General features: G+C 44.9%; 2 protein-coding genes across 2 annotated transcripts in view; one reads left to right on the top strand and one right to left on the bottom strand.

Annotated features, from left to right (window-relative positions):
* Positions 1 to 6,179, top strand: part of LOC307055157 (S-adenosylmethionine decarboxylase proenzyme-like) — a gene marked incomplete at its 3' end in the record, with an annotated part of 30,156 nt that extends 23,977 nt beyond the window's left edge. Inside the window, 3 exon segments of the mRNA XM_079707129.1 lie at positions 4,474 to 4,524; positions 4,814 to 4,986; positions 5,997 to 6,179. Of these exon segments, the coding sequence (XP_079563255.1) occupies positions 4,474 to 4,524; positions 4,814 to 4,986; positions 5,997 to 6,179 (407 nt within the window).
* The window catches only part of ABL1 (ABL proto-oncogene 1, non-receptor tyrosine kinase), a gene marked incomplete at both ends in the record, with an annotated part of 129,244 nt that overhangs the window by 92,848 nt on the left and 19,823 nt on the right, over positions 1 to 16,573 (bottom strand). The gene's annotated exons all lie outside the window — the stretch shown is intronic.

Consider the following 16,573-nt stretch of genomic DNA (forward strand, 5'->3'; position numbering starts at 1 on the left):
AAATGCAAGCTATTTGGCAACTTTAAATTTTTTATTTATTTAACAAACATGTATATAGCACTTACTATGTGCCTGCAACTGTTGTAAGCACTATACGTGTCAAATAAACAAAAAATTAAAGCCTCTAAATAATTTGTATTTAATGCAACTCTTCTCATCTGAGGATTCTGAAATAACAGCCTATATTATAAAATCTCAACAATCTTCTAGGGTTTAAAAAAAAAAAAAAAAAAGGAGGCAAAATGGGTAGAAATAAAGCTAACAGCAAAAGCCAGAAGTCTGTTTGTGCTCCAAAAAGCTGGAGCACTGTCCTTCAACTGGTGACTGGATAAACAAGCAGCGGTACATCCACACAAGGGGATACCACTCAGAGATATAACAGGAGGAACTATGATAACATGTAACATTGTGAATGACTTGCAGTGCACAATGGTAAGTGAAAGAAGCCAGACTCAAAAGGCCATATGCTGCATGATTCCATTATATGTCATCCTGTACACATAAGGACAGAAAACTGACTGTGGTTGCCAGGAGCTGAGGAGGGGTCGAGGAAGGACGACTATAAAGGAGCAGCACAAGGGAATTTAGGGGGTCATAGCACTGTTCTGTATCTGAATGAGGTGGTAATTTCACAACTGTATGCATTGGTCAAAGTCCACAGAACTGTACACTAAAGAGTAAGTTTTATACTATATGGAAATTATAACTCAATAAACCTGACTATAAATAATAAGATAAAATACAATAAAAGACTAGGCCCATAGTTTGGCTTTCCAAATTAAAGACTGGTTATGTTTTCAGAAGCTAAAGAAGTTGCATTCCATAAAAGTTAAACAAAACCTGATTAGATTTTTTCTCTGTAAGTGACCTACTCTAATTAGACCTCTAGCCTTTATTAACTTTATAACTACCCTTTATCATAGTTATAATTTATTGAGCTAACTATGTAACAGGTACTATTCTGTTTCTTTAGGTTTACTGCTTAATTTTCTATGTCAGTTACAGATGTACGTAAAATAAAGAGGGAAAAATAACCCCTCACCTCTCCACACCATACTCCGCCATCCAATCCACTCCCAAGAAATAACAGCTATCGATAGACTTTTTGTACAGACCCACAGTTTTCCCTGTAGTATGAATGGGATTGTAGTACACTTGCTTTTCTATTGGATGCTTTAAACACCTCTCCGTGGCAACCCACATAAAGCTACCTTCACCTCTTGAACAGCTGCAGAATGTTACACAGAACCCTGGCCACAATTTATTTAGCCATTCCCTAATGATGAATATTTAAGTTATTCCAAATGCTCTAAGTTAGGTTCCTCACAGAGGGTTTAATTCCCCCAACAACCCTGTAGAGTGGACCTGTTACAGATAAGTCCCCCGAGACTTGGAAAGATGCACTAATTCGTTCCTTCAACAAATACTACTCTGTGCCAGGAATACAACAGTGCACAGGGTCAGATACTCCTGGCCATCATGTGACTCACTACCTTTCTTTTTTTTTTTTTTTTTTTTGGCGGTATGCGGGCCTCTCACTGTTGTGGCCTCTCCCACTGCGGAGCACAGGCTCCAGACGCGCAGGCTCAGCGGCCATGGCTCATGGGCCCAGCTGCTCCGCGGCATGTGGGATCTTCCCGGACTGGGGCACGAACCCATGTCCCCTGCATTGGCAGGCGGACTCTCAACCACTGAGCCACCAGGGAAGCCCCTCACTACCTTTCTTCTTCACTGGCTGTAACAGGCAACAACCCTCTCAACCCCCCTGACCATACAAGTCAGGGTTGATGAGAGGAGGGCTCTGGGGACCTGCAGAGGGACTCTCAGCCCGGACTGGGTGCAGAGTGACCACCGGGGGAGGGCTTCCTGTTTCTGCTACTTGGTGCTGCCTCTCCTCCATCCCCATCAGATTAAGGACACACAGTGAGAGTCAACACTGGCTCTATCCTACAGAGGCTTTGCTCTCGAAACGAAAGGAAGCATAAGTTGCATGTTGCTACTAAATGCCAGTTCACACCAAGCCTCCGAGGAAGTTGTATACTCAGCAAATCATGAATTATTTCACATGTTCACAAATGTAGCCACCAAGTAAATCCTGCCACCAATCTTTCTATCAAGAAGGAAGCTTCCCTGGTGATCCAGTGGATAAGACTCTGTGCTCCCAGTGCAGGGGGCCTGGGTTCAATCCCTGGTCAGGGAACTAGATCCCACATGCATGCCGCAACTAAGAGTCCGCATGCCGCAACTAAAGATCCCACACGCTTCAACAAAGATTGAAGATCCTGAGTGCCACAGCTAAGACTCGGCGCAGCCTGCCTAGATAGGTAGATAGATAGACAGATAGGTAGACAGATATTAAATTTTTAAAAAAGGACATAAAAAGAGGAGATCGTAAGCTCTGACAGTTGTACACATGAATGAAATGTACAGGGAGAGCTCTCCCATTTTAAGAGATGCTACTTAAGAGAAAAGCAGCCACTCAGCTCCAGCAGACAGCTGCAAGTAAAAATGCAGGGGAGGGCTTCCCCGGTGGCGCAGTGGTTGAGAGTCCGCCTGCCGATGCAGGGGATGCGGGCTCGTGCCCCGGTCCGGGAGGATCCCACATGCCGCGGAGCGGCTGGGCCCGTGAGCCATGGCCGCTGAGCCTGCGCGTCCGGAGCCTGTGCTCCGCAACGGGAGAGGCCACAACAGTGAGAGGCCCGCGTACCGCATAAAAAAAAAAAAAAAAAAAAATGCAGGGGATAAAAATCTCCCAGTTAAAAAAAAGGATTATGGAATTTAAAAAATATACCTCAAAGTAGAAGAGCATCAGAACCTCCATGCACTCCACATACCCCACGTACCCATGTACCCACGTCCTAGTCTTCCTGGCTTCAACAAGCATCGACTCATAGCTCACCTTCTTTCACCTACACCCCCACCCACTCCTCCAGCCCAAATAGTTTTTTTTTTTTTTTTTTTTTTTTTTTTTTTTTTTTTTTCCGTTATGGGGGCCTCTCACCGTTGTGGCCTCTCCCACTGCGGAGCACAGGCTCCGGACGCGCAGGCTCAGCGGCCATGGCTCACAGGCCCAGCCGCTCCGCGGCATGTGGGATCCTCCCAGACCGGGGCACGAACCCGCGTCCCCTGCATCGGCAGGCGGACTCACAACCACTGCGCCACCAGGGAAGCCCCCCAAATAGTTTTGAAGCCTATATCTAATATTATATAATTTATGGATTTCCACCACCCCAATTTTTATACTTTGTTTGAATTCAGATCTTAATAAGCTCCATATATTGTGTTATGTCTCCTTTAATCTATAGGTTCCACTTAATTTTTTTCTTCCAATTTACTCATTAATTAAACCAAGTCATTTGTTCCAGAGTTCCCCTCTGTCTAAATTTTGATGACTTAGCTTAACATGGTAGGAGCTATATTTTGATGTTTCCTTTCGTGGGAGAACTTTCCTTGCTCAAATGCAGGTGACAGTTTCTGTTTAAAAGAGATGCCTTACTTCCGCGGGGGGTGGGGAGGAATGGGTGTATGTGTGCACTTTATTTTGGAAGGCGGTGCCGTGGCTGGTTTGAGGAATCAAATGTGTTTCTCATACAACCTGCAGCTCTTCCGGAACTAAAATTTGGTATTTCCTCACGAGGTCAGACTCTCCAGGGCATTCTGAGGCCAGGTGCGCCTTCAGAAGAACAGGAGTGTGAAGGGATCCTCGGCATTCTAGTAAGAGTGCAAACAACTATATCCATAACTAAACAAGGTGATTCCAGATGGCATGAGCTGCGAAGAAATTAAAGGGGGAAAGCAGATAAAGAGCTGGTGCTGGCACGGGTACTCTGCCAGCATAGGTACTCTGGATTAGGTCGTCAGGGGAGGTCTTTCCTAGGTACTCTGGATTAGGTCATCAGGGGAGGTCTTTCCTAAAGGTGCCACATGATCAGCCTGCACCAGATCTGGTGTAACAGTACCCAGCAGAGGGCAGGGCAGGGCCTGGGGCGGGCACTAACAGAGAAGAGCATCCCAGTAAACAAAGGGAGTGACGGGAGGGGAAGTCCAAGAGGGAAACCAGGCCCAGACCACACAGGGCCAACAGGCTGTGGAGAGAAGTTGGGAATTCTATTCTGAGATGAGTACCCAATGGAGGCTACAAACTGGGTAGTGAAAAGGTCTGACATAAATGTCCGAGGAAAAGTCTCTCTGCTGGCAAGAGAGCAGACACAGATGGGAACAGGACCAGGCTGGAAGGCTGAGAAATTTTTCAGAACAGAGATGGCGGTGGTAAGGGGCCAGGGTGGTATTTATTTACTCTAGGATTTTTTCTAGGACTCCAGGGTTATTCTAAGATTTACTGTAGGATTCATCATTCTGGAGTGTTTGCTGCTGCATCCGATGTGGGAGGAGGAGTCAAGGATGACACCTACGGGGGTGGCAGGGTACCTGGGGGTATGATGCCATGATCACAGACTGTCACCCTTTCCCCAGGTCCTAAGCCATCCAAAAAAGAACAGGACGACAATGTGAAGACCAGGTTTGGTGAGAACCCATTAATGAGAAAGAAAAAGCCCCTGAAAGACCTGCCCTTCCTCCTCGTCATAATCATAGGGCACATTCTCATCTGCGCCCTAATGAGCCGCGTCCAACACAGCGACCCCGGCAGCCTACCTACTCGGCCCTACAATTTCCTATCAGAAGCCACTGTTGGCTGGGGCTGCCGTTCACAACTGGTTTTCCATTCTTTTCTCAGGGTCCTTCTCAGAAGTTTGTCTAGGATCATCCTTTCTCTCCCTGAGCCAACAGTAAGGCGTCTGTCCTGCCCGGCCAGAACCGCTTTCCATGCTGTGGTCACACGGCTTGCTCTGGTTATTCAGCCTGACCGTGAGCAAGTGGCGGGAGGCGCCGGGGGAGGCCAAGTGTGCTCGGTATGTGCGGGTGGAATGCCACGGCCACGGCCGCATTCCTCAGAGCACACCAACGCACCGGAAGCCCCGGGCAGCCGTTTCTCCACAACCCTGGGAAACTTGTCGTGGGCGATGACCCGCACCCACTTGGTCTCCATGCTGCCAAATACAATCTGATGAATTTACCCAATTCTTTGCTTTATCTTTTCTCTCCTCGGGGAAGTGCTCAAAAGGAAACCAACACCCAGTCCTGTGACAGTCTCCTTACCTAACTCTGCTGATGAATGGTTTTTCCACCAAGCCGCCGCATACAACAGATTTTTTTTTTTTTTTTTTGCAGTACACGGGTCTCTCACTGTTGTGGCCTCTCCCGTTGCAGAGCACAGGCTCCGGACGCGCAGGCTCAGCGGCCATGGCTCACGGGCCCAGACGCTCCGCGGCACGTGGGATCTTCCCGGACCAGGGCACGAACCCGTGTTCCCTGCATCGGCAGGGGACTCTCAACCACTGCGCCACCAGGGAAGCCCTACAACTGATTTTTTGGTCAGTTTTTCCCAGGATTGGGAAAATGTGCCAGACTGTGATGCCCTATTGGATTTATAACACTTGCAAAAATTTCAACATTTGTTAAAGCATTAAGCTATGGTGTTAAAAAAAAAAAAAAAAACCCAAAAAGGGCTCTTGGTGGCCTAAGAGACAGATCAGAAACACAGGGGCTGTCGGGTGGAATTATAGCTCTACGGCACAAACTGACTTGGATTTCCTCCTTGATAAAGAGAAATACATACTGATCCGTCCTTGTCAGCGTGCAGGTAAACTGTTCTACTGGACACACCTTCCAGAGGGGCAGTTCGCAGTATGTCTCTAAATCCTTTAAAGTACCTATTATTTCGATGCAGAAATCCCACTTCTAGAAACGTAACCTAAGGAAAGAATAAGAACATACAAAAATGTATCATGAAGAAGATCCTGGGGAGAAAAACTGCAAACAACGTTAAGTGCTCATGAATAGGGGATCAGGAGAATAAATTATGATATATCCACATCTCTCACATGGCAGATTTCCATTCTGCCACACGTTTGTATGGCACTCCCTCCTCCTGCAAGAACTCAGCAGAGAAGCAGGTGAGCGGCACGCAGGTGAGCAGCACGCAGGTGGCCCCGGGCTGCTGGCTGCAGCGCTATCATCACCGCGCCAAAGGCTCGCCGAGCACCTCTGGCAACCGCCTTGAGAAGCCGGTAAAGGCTATGGACCGTCTCACCAAAAGAAAGGTCAGCAACGGAGTTTAGTCTGAACCAGAAGACCCAGATGTACATTCGCCCCCAGGGTAATGAAACAAAACCATTTAAAGAGCTCTGGGGAGATGCATGGTACACAAGAACCTCACTTTGCAGGATAAATGCAATCCAGAAAGCTTGGCTCTTATTTTCTCCACTGGTTTCTGGATAAACTCAGCTATACTCCTAGAGAAGAAAATCTCCCTAAAGAGCATGGTGATGACTGCATCCTGGCCTCGGCAGCTGGGCGTGACGTGATCTCTGCCCCCTCGTGGCCACTCTGCCCTCTCCACTCAGCAGCCTGCCCACTCAGCACCTTCGCATATACTGCCCCTTGGCCCGGAATGTTCTTACTTCTCCAAAGCCTGCCCCTTGGTCCAGTCTCGGCTTAAATGTCTCCTCCTCTTGCCCTCCCCCACCCCCCCGACCCCATTACGTTAGGTTCGTTTCCCACTTGGGCTGGCAGAGGAGGTAGTGGTGACGGTAATGACAACACACAATTGCAGCTACGATTTCTGGAGTGCTTACTAAGTACCAGGACTTTTCCTCATTCACTTTACATGTATTTCTCATTTAATCCTCCTTATAAACCAAGGATGTGGGTACCATTATGATGGTCACTGTACAGCTGGTATAGTAGTCAGCCTCCAAAATGGTCCCCAGTGATCCCCATTGCACTTGTTTAGTCCCCTCCCTCACTGAATAGGGCTGACCTGTGTAACCAATAGGATACTGCAGAAATGACAGTGTGACTTCTGCCGCCAGGTCATAAAAGATGTAGGGGTTTCTGCCTTGTGGTCTCTTGGACTGCCTGCTCTGCAGCCACTCAAGCAGCCTGTGGAGAGGGCCATGTGGCCAGGAACTAAAGCCTCCTGCGGACAGTCAGCACGGCCTAGCCAGCCCTGCAAGCGAGCCTCCTTGGAAGCGGACCCTCCAGCCCCAGTCAAGCTGTCAGATGACTGCAGCCCCAGCTGACATCCAGCCTGCAATCTCAGTGAAGACCACAAGCCAGACCCAGCCAGCTAACCCACTTCTAAATTCCTGGCCCACAGACACTGTGAGATAACACATATTTGCTGTTTTAAGCCACTACATTGTGAGGTGATTTGTCATGCAGAAATAGATAACTAATACTGATGGGAAAACTGAGACTCAGAGTGTAACTAGCTTACAGTTACACAACTTATAAGTGGTGGGGCCAAACGTTTTGAATCCTGCTAGTCTGACTCCAGAGCCTGAGCTCTTAACCGTAACACCAGGCAGCCTTCTCCACAGCAGGATTAATGCCCCAGAAGACCTCACAAGGCAAGAATCATGACTGTCTTTTTAATGCTGTAACCCCACCAAATGCTAGTACAATATACCTGGCATACAGCAGATATTTTGTCAAAAGAATGAATAAATGGAGTGAATGAAATGAAAAGAATCACAGAAATGTTAAGAGTCAATGATGGGATTATAGGTGACATGTTCTATTCTATACTTTGCTATATTTTAAATTTTTTCTACAAAGTACATGTATGATGGGGTTCACCTCACTTGAATTCAATTGGAACTGGGATCTGAAAGAAAAGAAAGCCAATCATCCAAAGGCCCCAGGGCAGAAGAACTAGAAAGCAGTGCAAAGACCCTATGGTTGAGATAGATTTGTCATATTTAATGAATAGGAAGATGGGACAATGTGGCTGTGAGGGGATGCCGGGGACACAGGCCAGATCTCAGTTAGCTGTCTGGCTTTTAGTTGAAGTGGACTGAGAAGCTACTGCAGGGTTTCTAGCAGAGGAGCAAGATGATCTCATTTGCATTCCTGAAAGATTATTCAGGTTTCTGTATGAAAAATAAGTTGTAAAGCAGAAAGTCTGAAAGCAAGAGGAGGCCATTGCACAAGCCCAGATGAAGTGAGGATCTGATGAGATGATTCCTATATAGTGCTTAGCACAACGCCTGGCAGACGTTAGGCACCCAACTGTTATTTTTTCTTTGCAAATGCTCAATTTGAAAATCACGGTAAACGTATGCAATCACCATAAAGTACACATGCACACAACACAGAATAAAAACTTACCATATTCTACATTCAATGGCATGGAAAAATGTTTACAATATATTGTTAAAGGTTTTTTAAAAAGCAAATGAACAGTTTCTACGCATGAGGGTCATGGCTCTAAGCAGAGAAATAAATCTGAATGGTTTCCACAAAATAAACAGTGGTTATCTCTAAATAGGATTAGAGGTCTCAGTGCAGTTGTGGGTCATTTTTACTTTCTTCGTTATCCGTTTCTATACTTCTGCATTCTCTTTTTTAATAATGAACATTTATTTATTTAATAGAGATAAATATAAAATTGTTTTCCTTTGTAGGAAAACACTTTTCTGTATACTTAAAGAAAAAGAAAGAAATTTGAAGAAATGGCTGGATAGTCCACTAAATGAAGATTTATATCATTTCAAAGGAGAAATAATATTAACTGGGAGAATCTTCTGATCACGTTGCAACAGCGAAATGCAACGTCCATGACAGGGCAGGGAAGAAATGATGCTCTCAATGCTGGGTAACAGTGAACGGCTTCTTGTCTGTTAACGTCTAATGATGACTTTTAAAAAAATTAAAGGGGGAGTTGGTTAAAACAGGATATTTCAGCATTTCTTGATTTTTGTTCTCCTGGTCCTAAAAATGCTTCAGAACAAAGACCTTTCCTTCACAAAGAAAAGAGAAAAGGCTGTGAGAGGCTTCAGGGTGGGGAAGAACTGACAGGTTGGAGAGAAGATAGATGTCACTTTGCTAACCAGAAGTCAATTATCAGATTTTAGTAATATGCCAAAGACCGTGACTAGTCACAAAAGTAGGAAAAAATACATTTAGCCACCAAAAGAAATTTATAAGAGAAATTTTCTTCCTTAAGACGTTGAGAAGCAGTCTAATGATTTATTATCCTAACGTTTAAGCAGAAAAGTCATCTCCTAATATTTTTGGGTCTTTTTACAAGGATGAGTTATGCAGCCCCTCGGAAAAGATCAGAATATCTCCTGCTTTCAAGAACCCCTGACATTTGTAAGACTGGGAAGGGTGTATGTTAAGTGAACAGAAAGAAATCCAGGAACAACAGGTCTCTTGTGACAGGACGGTAGTGTCTATTACAAACCCAAGGATACCAGGAATCCATTTGACAACAAGGTTCCAGTCCTTATTAGGGCGAGTTCCCACACCACAGGACTGCCTTTACGGAGTGGGTAAGGGACCAAACACAGCAACTGCTTCTCCTTGGTACAGCAAAATGACATCCCAACGGCACCAGGATATGCAAGCAAGGCAATGACTATTGGTTTGTGACCCAAGCCTAAGGAGACCAATTTCAACCAGGTTAAATCATGAAAACTAAACAACTGCAACGTGGCCTGGGGTGAGCCTTCCAAGTCTGCAACAGGAGCCTGGGCTCCCGTCCTGGCCTCACCACTAAGTGAGAAGCGTGGCTAGTGAGTAATCCTGGCCCTGCAGTGCTATTGGGAAGATTAAGCAAGAGACTAGGAGAATCCCAGACACACAATATACTCAACAATTACTACGATAATGGTAGATATCCTGGGAAACGCTCACCCCTTGCTCCTGTGCCTGCAAGTTGTGCAGGTGCCCCCAGGCCCCCACAGCTCTGGAGAACGGTTAGAAGGCACCTAACCAGGCCTCCCTCTCCTCTGATGAATGAGAGAATGTCCTCTCTTAGTCAACCTCCCAAACCCAATGAAACAGGTGTGATTTGGGCCGAAATAAGTAGTTAGGTCTGCCGGCTAGTAAAGACAGAGTCAGAACTCCATCCCAGGTCTGACTGCCTCCTGCGCCCAAACTCTTAGCCACTCTGCAAATCAAAAGGGGGACAGTATGTCAAGCACCCGGCATATCACCCGCTCAGAGTAAGTACTCAGTGTAAGTCGGCGAATCACCTAAGTAGCATTAACAATTTCCCTTCAAGGAAGGTATTACTGGTCCCAGTTTCTAAAGGAACTGAGGTAAAACTCCTGGGGGAGAAAAGACAGTGCCTGGGGGATGCCCTGGAGGGACCATAGCTTCTTAGCTTTCTCAGAATCTTCCTCAAACTCCTCCAGTTTCTTGTATGAAAGTTAGATTCTCAACAGGGCCCGTATGCTTCCCACCATCTGGCGTTCTCCTCCAGGAGGCGAGCAGCCCTTCCCAAGGGGGCTGATCTCAGAGCCTGTCTTAGAGCAACTTGTTCTGAGCTCTGAGAATGTACGCTTGAGCCAACCTCAGTTTCTTTACTTATAAAGCGAGCTTCTAAAAGGGCCCCAAACTGCCTTCCCACAAGGTCAGAAGAGCATTGTGCAGAATAAAATCCAGTGTTCAGGATCCCCGCCCCCCTTCCCTGAGGTCAGCTATGTAGAGAGGACAGCAGGCAGCAGCAAAAAGAGCCCAACTCGGCCCAGGCTGAGGGCCTGGAGGAGTCCAAATGCCCAAGTTCCAGAACCATGAGCGCAAGGCAAGGAAGAGCTTTGTTTTCCTTTCCTTTTAAAACGCCCCAGACACACACACCTCAAAACCTTCTTACAGTCAAGTCAAAGTGGACATGGATCAGTTATCACATATTAGAACGCAGCCAGCCAGCGCTGATGCTGCAGAGGCCAGCAGCCGGCCTGCACCGCGGGCACAAAAGTTCCTCTAGACATCCAGACGATTCGGCAAGTAGCAGCGACAGAAACAACACCTTCCCTTCACCCCGCAGCCCTAATAACTTCTCTTCTTTGCCCTAGACACTGTCAAGATAACTCCAAAGATGAAGAGACAATGTTAGGATAAAATGCACTTCAATGGCTCAGAAGAGAAAACCTTCCATTTATAGCAGTGCTGAAAAAGAGCTGAAAAAGGCACCAACTTTGTAGAGTTTGAATTTGTAAAATGTTTTAAAAGTTATGAAGAACTACGTGACCCACTAAATTAGCTGACTGGAAATCTAAAGACTGCTGCAATTTCATGTGGAAAATCTGAGGTAAGTGTCTTTCATTTGACCAAATAATTAATTAAACTCCCTATTCAAATGCAGAAAGCCCAAGAAGCAGCTTTCTGCAAAAGGAGAACTGGGGGGAAGCCTCAGTGTGAACCCGGTGTGTCAAAAGTCAAGGAGAGGGGCTTCCCTGGTGGCGCAGTGGTTGAGAGTCCGCCTGCCGATGCAGGGGACACGGGTTCGTGCCCTGGTCCGGGAAGATCCCATATGCCGCCGAGCGGCTGGGCCCGTGAGCCATGGCCACTGAGCCTGCGCGTCCGGAGCCTGTGCTCTGCAACGGGAGAGGCCACAACAGTGAGAGGCCCGCGTAAAGCAAAAAAAAAAAAAAAAAAAAGTCAAGGAGAAAGGAAAAAATACAAAGCCTCCCGAATTCAGCTGCTTTCCTAAAGCAGTATAAATTTGGAAGCAGGCTACAGCAGGGAACCAACTTCTATTTGTTAATCTTTGCATTTCTAAACCTATCCTTGGGACTTCCCTGGTGGCGCAGTGGGTAAGAACTGCCTGCCAATGCAGCGGACATGGGTTCGAGCCCTGGTCCGGGAAGATCCCACATGCCGTGGAGCAACTAAGCCCGTGCATCACAACTACTGAGCCTGGGCTCTAGAGCCCACGAGCCACAACTACTGAGCCCGTGCGCCTAGAGCCCATGCTCTGCAACAAGAGAAGCCCCCGCACCACAATGAAGAGTAGCACCCCCGCTCCGCAACTAGAGGAAAGCCTGTGCACAGCAATGAAGACCCAAACACAGCCCCGAAAAATTAAAAAAATAATAAATAAACCCATTCTTCTTCATAAGAAAAGCAGCTGCCCCTTTTCTCACGGAGAAATATTATACTAAATGGCTTACATAATGGGCCAACTACAATGCTTACAAATCACTCTTAATAAATGAGAAGTGTAAGCAACACTTTTCTGTATTTTGACAAAAACTTATCCTGACACTAAAGAGTGCTCTTTCTGCACAATGAAAGTCCTGAAAGGCATAGGTCCTGGAGCGCGTCCTGGTCCTCCTCGGTCACCTGAAGCGTACATCTACAGATGGCAGGTCACAGACCCCATCTCTGGGGACCAGGCAGAGCAGCATCCAAGCAGAGGCCCCTCGCGCTGGGTTTGCGCAGAGTGCCCTTATTCCACAACCCCACATGCCCAGGGGAAGGACCTCCAGGGCTGGCGCCGACGACTCAACAAGACAGAGCTTTGTTTGGCTTTTCCAAGATAGCAAAAAGGGGAGAATGGGTCAAAAGGGTCTCCTAACTTACCCACTACTACAGCTAACACATCAAATACACCTTATGAGTGAACAGGAAAACCACATGAAGGGGTGTGTCTTACTGAACCTGCAGGAAATAAGTTCTACCAGGCACTTATTCTCATCATTACATTTGATCCTCTCTAGAGACCCAGACTTCCAAGTCATGGTGAGAACCGTGAATAACATGGAAGTAAGTGAGGAGTGAGTGACACATGCGTACAAACCACAGTGGGAAGAGTGGACAGACACTGTCAACCCAACACCATTACTGAAGCATGTCCAGAACCAAAAGCCTTGCCCTCTGCTTACATCAGAACTACAAGGAACCACCCTATTTCTGTGAATGTCACTCCCATTTCTGGTCACCAGACTGAAGTTCAGAGAATCATTTTTACCTCTTCCCCATCTCTGCCCACTTGACCAGTCCAGCCAATCCCATATCCAAGGGGGCTCTTGGTGTCACCTTCCTTTCTTCAGGCTCTCCTTACTTCTACTTAAGTGTCCTCCCGTCCACTTGCAACCTAAACTTAGATTACAGATTAATTTTGCTAAATCATGGCTCTGATCTTTTGACAAACTCCTTCAACAAATATTTATTGAACATGTACTATCACTGTTCTAAGTACTGGGGATACTTTCATGATGCTAACATCTGTAACTTTCATTGGCCACCAAATATCTCTGGAATCTCTGGCTTGGCACTCAAGGTCATCACTGAAGTAGACCAAACGTGCCTTTCCATCTTAATCCATGTACTACCCTGAATATCCCAGCCAAGCTATTCCTAACATACTTTGCCCTTTGCCACCTGAAGCTATCGTCTCTCCCTTACTAGATAAGAATCTCCCTGAGACTGTTCCCTAGTGTACTCAACAAAGATACTCAGAGAAGGAAGAGTCCTGAGAAGCCCCACTGGGTTCAAATCCCTCCTTATTGTTATATCTTGCCTCCTCTTGAATATCCCCAGTGACAGAATAATCACGGTCTTCCAAGGCACCCATTCTATTGCTTGACTGCTCTCCTTGTCTGAAAGCTCTTTCCACGCTAAGCTCAAACATGTCTTATTTTGTGACTGCCATCCACTTCTCCTAACTCTGCTTTCCAAAGCAGTGCAGGGTGAGACCAACTCCCTCTTATATGACCATCCTTTAAATATTTTCAGACAGCTAACACACCTTCCCTGAGTCTCCTCTTCTCCAAGCTCAAAACATCACCCAGGTTCTTTAACCATTCATTATGCATTCATTCAATATTTGCTGAACATCCTATGTGATAGGTACTACCACACAATCTCTGCTCTAAAGGCATTTAAGAGGAAGTGACAGGGAGGCAATTGTAACACAGTGCGAGAAACACCACAGTGATAAGCAAAGAATGCTGTGGGAGCAGAGGAAGTGATACCTCTTTGGAGGGGGCGGATTCTGGTAGGTAGCAAGGAAATGACATGTAATGCCATTTTCTGAGCCATGACCATTTTTAGGTTAAATAATGGGCTCTTCAATTTTCAGAGACTGCAACTTGGTACTATTTATTTATGTTAAACCCCAAATGTCATATTAAAAGGAGCACAATTAGAATAACTTAATAATATAAAGATATGTCATTTACTTTGCATCAGTTCCTTTATTCTACTCTGCCATGCCTTTCTGAACCAAGGTTTTTAATTCTCACAGAATGGTTACCAGCATTCACTTAATTGCCCGTCATAACTCAATAAGAACTCAAGCATCAGAAGCTACTGTGTTGGACTTAATCAAGGACCAAAACACAACTTAGCACAATTTATTACTATAAACCACTGCTTCAAGAGAAGATAAATGGTCAGGACTTCAAATCTAGTCTAAGTGATGATTAAATGTCCCTAAAAGGGATCTACAGCAACATTAAACCAGCGTGAACTGCAGCCTGACAGCAGCAAAAAGATAAGCCCATATCATGCTTGGGATCATGGAGGTGGTGAGGCTTGCTAGAGATTTTTCATTTAAAAAGATAATGTGGTAGAGAATCAGCATGATTTAGATTTTTTATTATTCATTAGAAAGCTATATAACACTTGCCTCTTAAAATAGAACCAAGCATATCAACAACTCAGATAATACTTTTTTTAAAATTTTTAAATTAAAGAAATTTAACAGAAGACAGATTAAATGGAATAAAAGAGACTTGGAACGTGTTATGGTACTGTACTGTATAACAATGCTGTTAGGCGAGATTCTGCTATAAGACTATAATGTTCTTCTTTCTTTAGCTATGATTCAGTTCACGCTTTTCTTCCTCATACTTATGAAGGCAACAAAAAGACAAAAATTAAAAGCCATGAGTTTTCTTTTCTTTCTTTTTTTTAAAATAAATGTGTTTTATTTATTTATTTTTGGCTGCATTGGGTGTTCGTTGCTGCACGCGGGCTTTCTCTAGCTGCAGCGAGTGGGGGCTACTCTTCGTTGCAGTGCGCGGGCTTCTCATTGCAGTGGCTTCTCTTGTTGCGGAGCATGGGCTCTAGGCGCGTGGGCTTCAGTAGTTGTAGCACGTGGGCTCAGTAGTTGTGGCTTGCGGGCTCTAGAGTGCAGGCTCAGCAGTTGTGGCACACGGGCTTAGTTGCTCCGCGGCATGTGGGATCTTCCCAGACCAGGGCTTGAACCCGTGTCCCCTGCATTGGCAGGCGGGTTCTTAACCACTGCACCACCAGGGAAGCCCCTGAAGTTTTCATATGAAAAGATGCTCACCATCATTAGCCAGCAGGGAAATGCAAATTAAAACCATAATGAGTACTCAACAAGAATGGCAAAAATAAATAATAATGATAATACCAAGTGCTGGCAAGGATGCCAGGAATTCTGGCATGGAAAAGTGCTGGTAGGGATGTAAAATGATAGCCACTCTGCAAAATAGTTTGGAAGTTTCCTATAAAACTAAATAAACTTATCACAAGAGCCAGTAATGTCTATGCCCAGAAATAAACCCATGCACTTATGGTTAATCTACAACAAAGGAGGCAAGTATATACAATGGAGAAAAGACAGTCTCTTCAATAAGTGGTGCTCAGAAAACTAGACAGCTACATATAAAAGAATAAAATTAGAACATTTTCTCACACAATATACAAAAATAAACTCAAAATGGATTAAAGACCTAAATGTAAGGCCAGAAACCATAAAACTCCTGGAAGAAAACATAGGCAGAACACTCTTTGACATAAATTGTAGCTATATTTTTGGGATCTGTTTCCTAAGGCAAAAGAAGCAAACACAAACACAAACAAATGGGACCTAATTAAACTTAAGATTTTTTGCATAGCAAAAGAAACCAGTGACAACATGAGAGGACAACCTACAGAATGGGAGAAAATATTTGCAAATGATATGACCGATAAGGGGTTAATATCCAAAATATATAAACAGCTAATAAAAGTCATTATCAAAAAAACAACCCCATTAAAAAATGGAAAGAAAAACTGAATAGACATTTTTCCAAAGAAGATACATAGATGGCCAACAGGCACATGAAAACATGCTCCACATCACTAATCATCAGGCAAATACAAATCAAAACCACAATGAGATACCACCTCACACCTGTCAGAATGTCTATCACCAAAAAGACCAAAATCGACAAATACTGGCAAAGATGTAGAGAAAAGGGAGCTCTTGTACCCTGTTGGTGGGAACGTAAACTCCACTGTGGAAAACAATATGAAAGTTCCTCAAAAAACTGAAACTAGAATTACCATATAATCTAACAATTCCACTCCTGGGTATATATCCAAAGAAAACAAAAACACTAATTCAAAAAGATGCATGCACCACTATGTTCATAGCAGCATTATTTACAATAGCCAAGATATGGAAGCAACCTAAGTGTCTATCAACAGACGAATGGATAAAAAAGGTGTGGTATATATACATACAATGGAATACTACTCAGCCATAAAAAAGAACGAAATTTTGCCATTTGCAAGGACATGGATGGACCTCAAGCGTATTTTGCTTAGTGAAATGTCAGAGAAAGATAAATACTGTATGTTATCATTTATACGTGGAATCTAAAAAATAAAGCAAGCGAATGAATACAACAAAACAGAAAAAAAAAACAAGAAGGAGGCTGAGGGAAATGTGACTACAAAACAGGAGAAGAAGATGTAACAATGG

Source organism: Hyperoodon ampullatus (genome assembly GCF_949752795.1).
Source record: "Hyperoodon ampullatus genome assembly, chromosome: 6".
Classification (NCBI taxonomy): Eukaryota; Metazoa; Chordata; class Mammalia; order Artiodactyla; family Ziphiidae; genus Hyperoodon; species Hyperoodon ampullatus.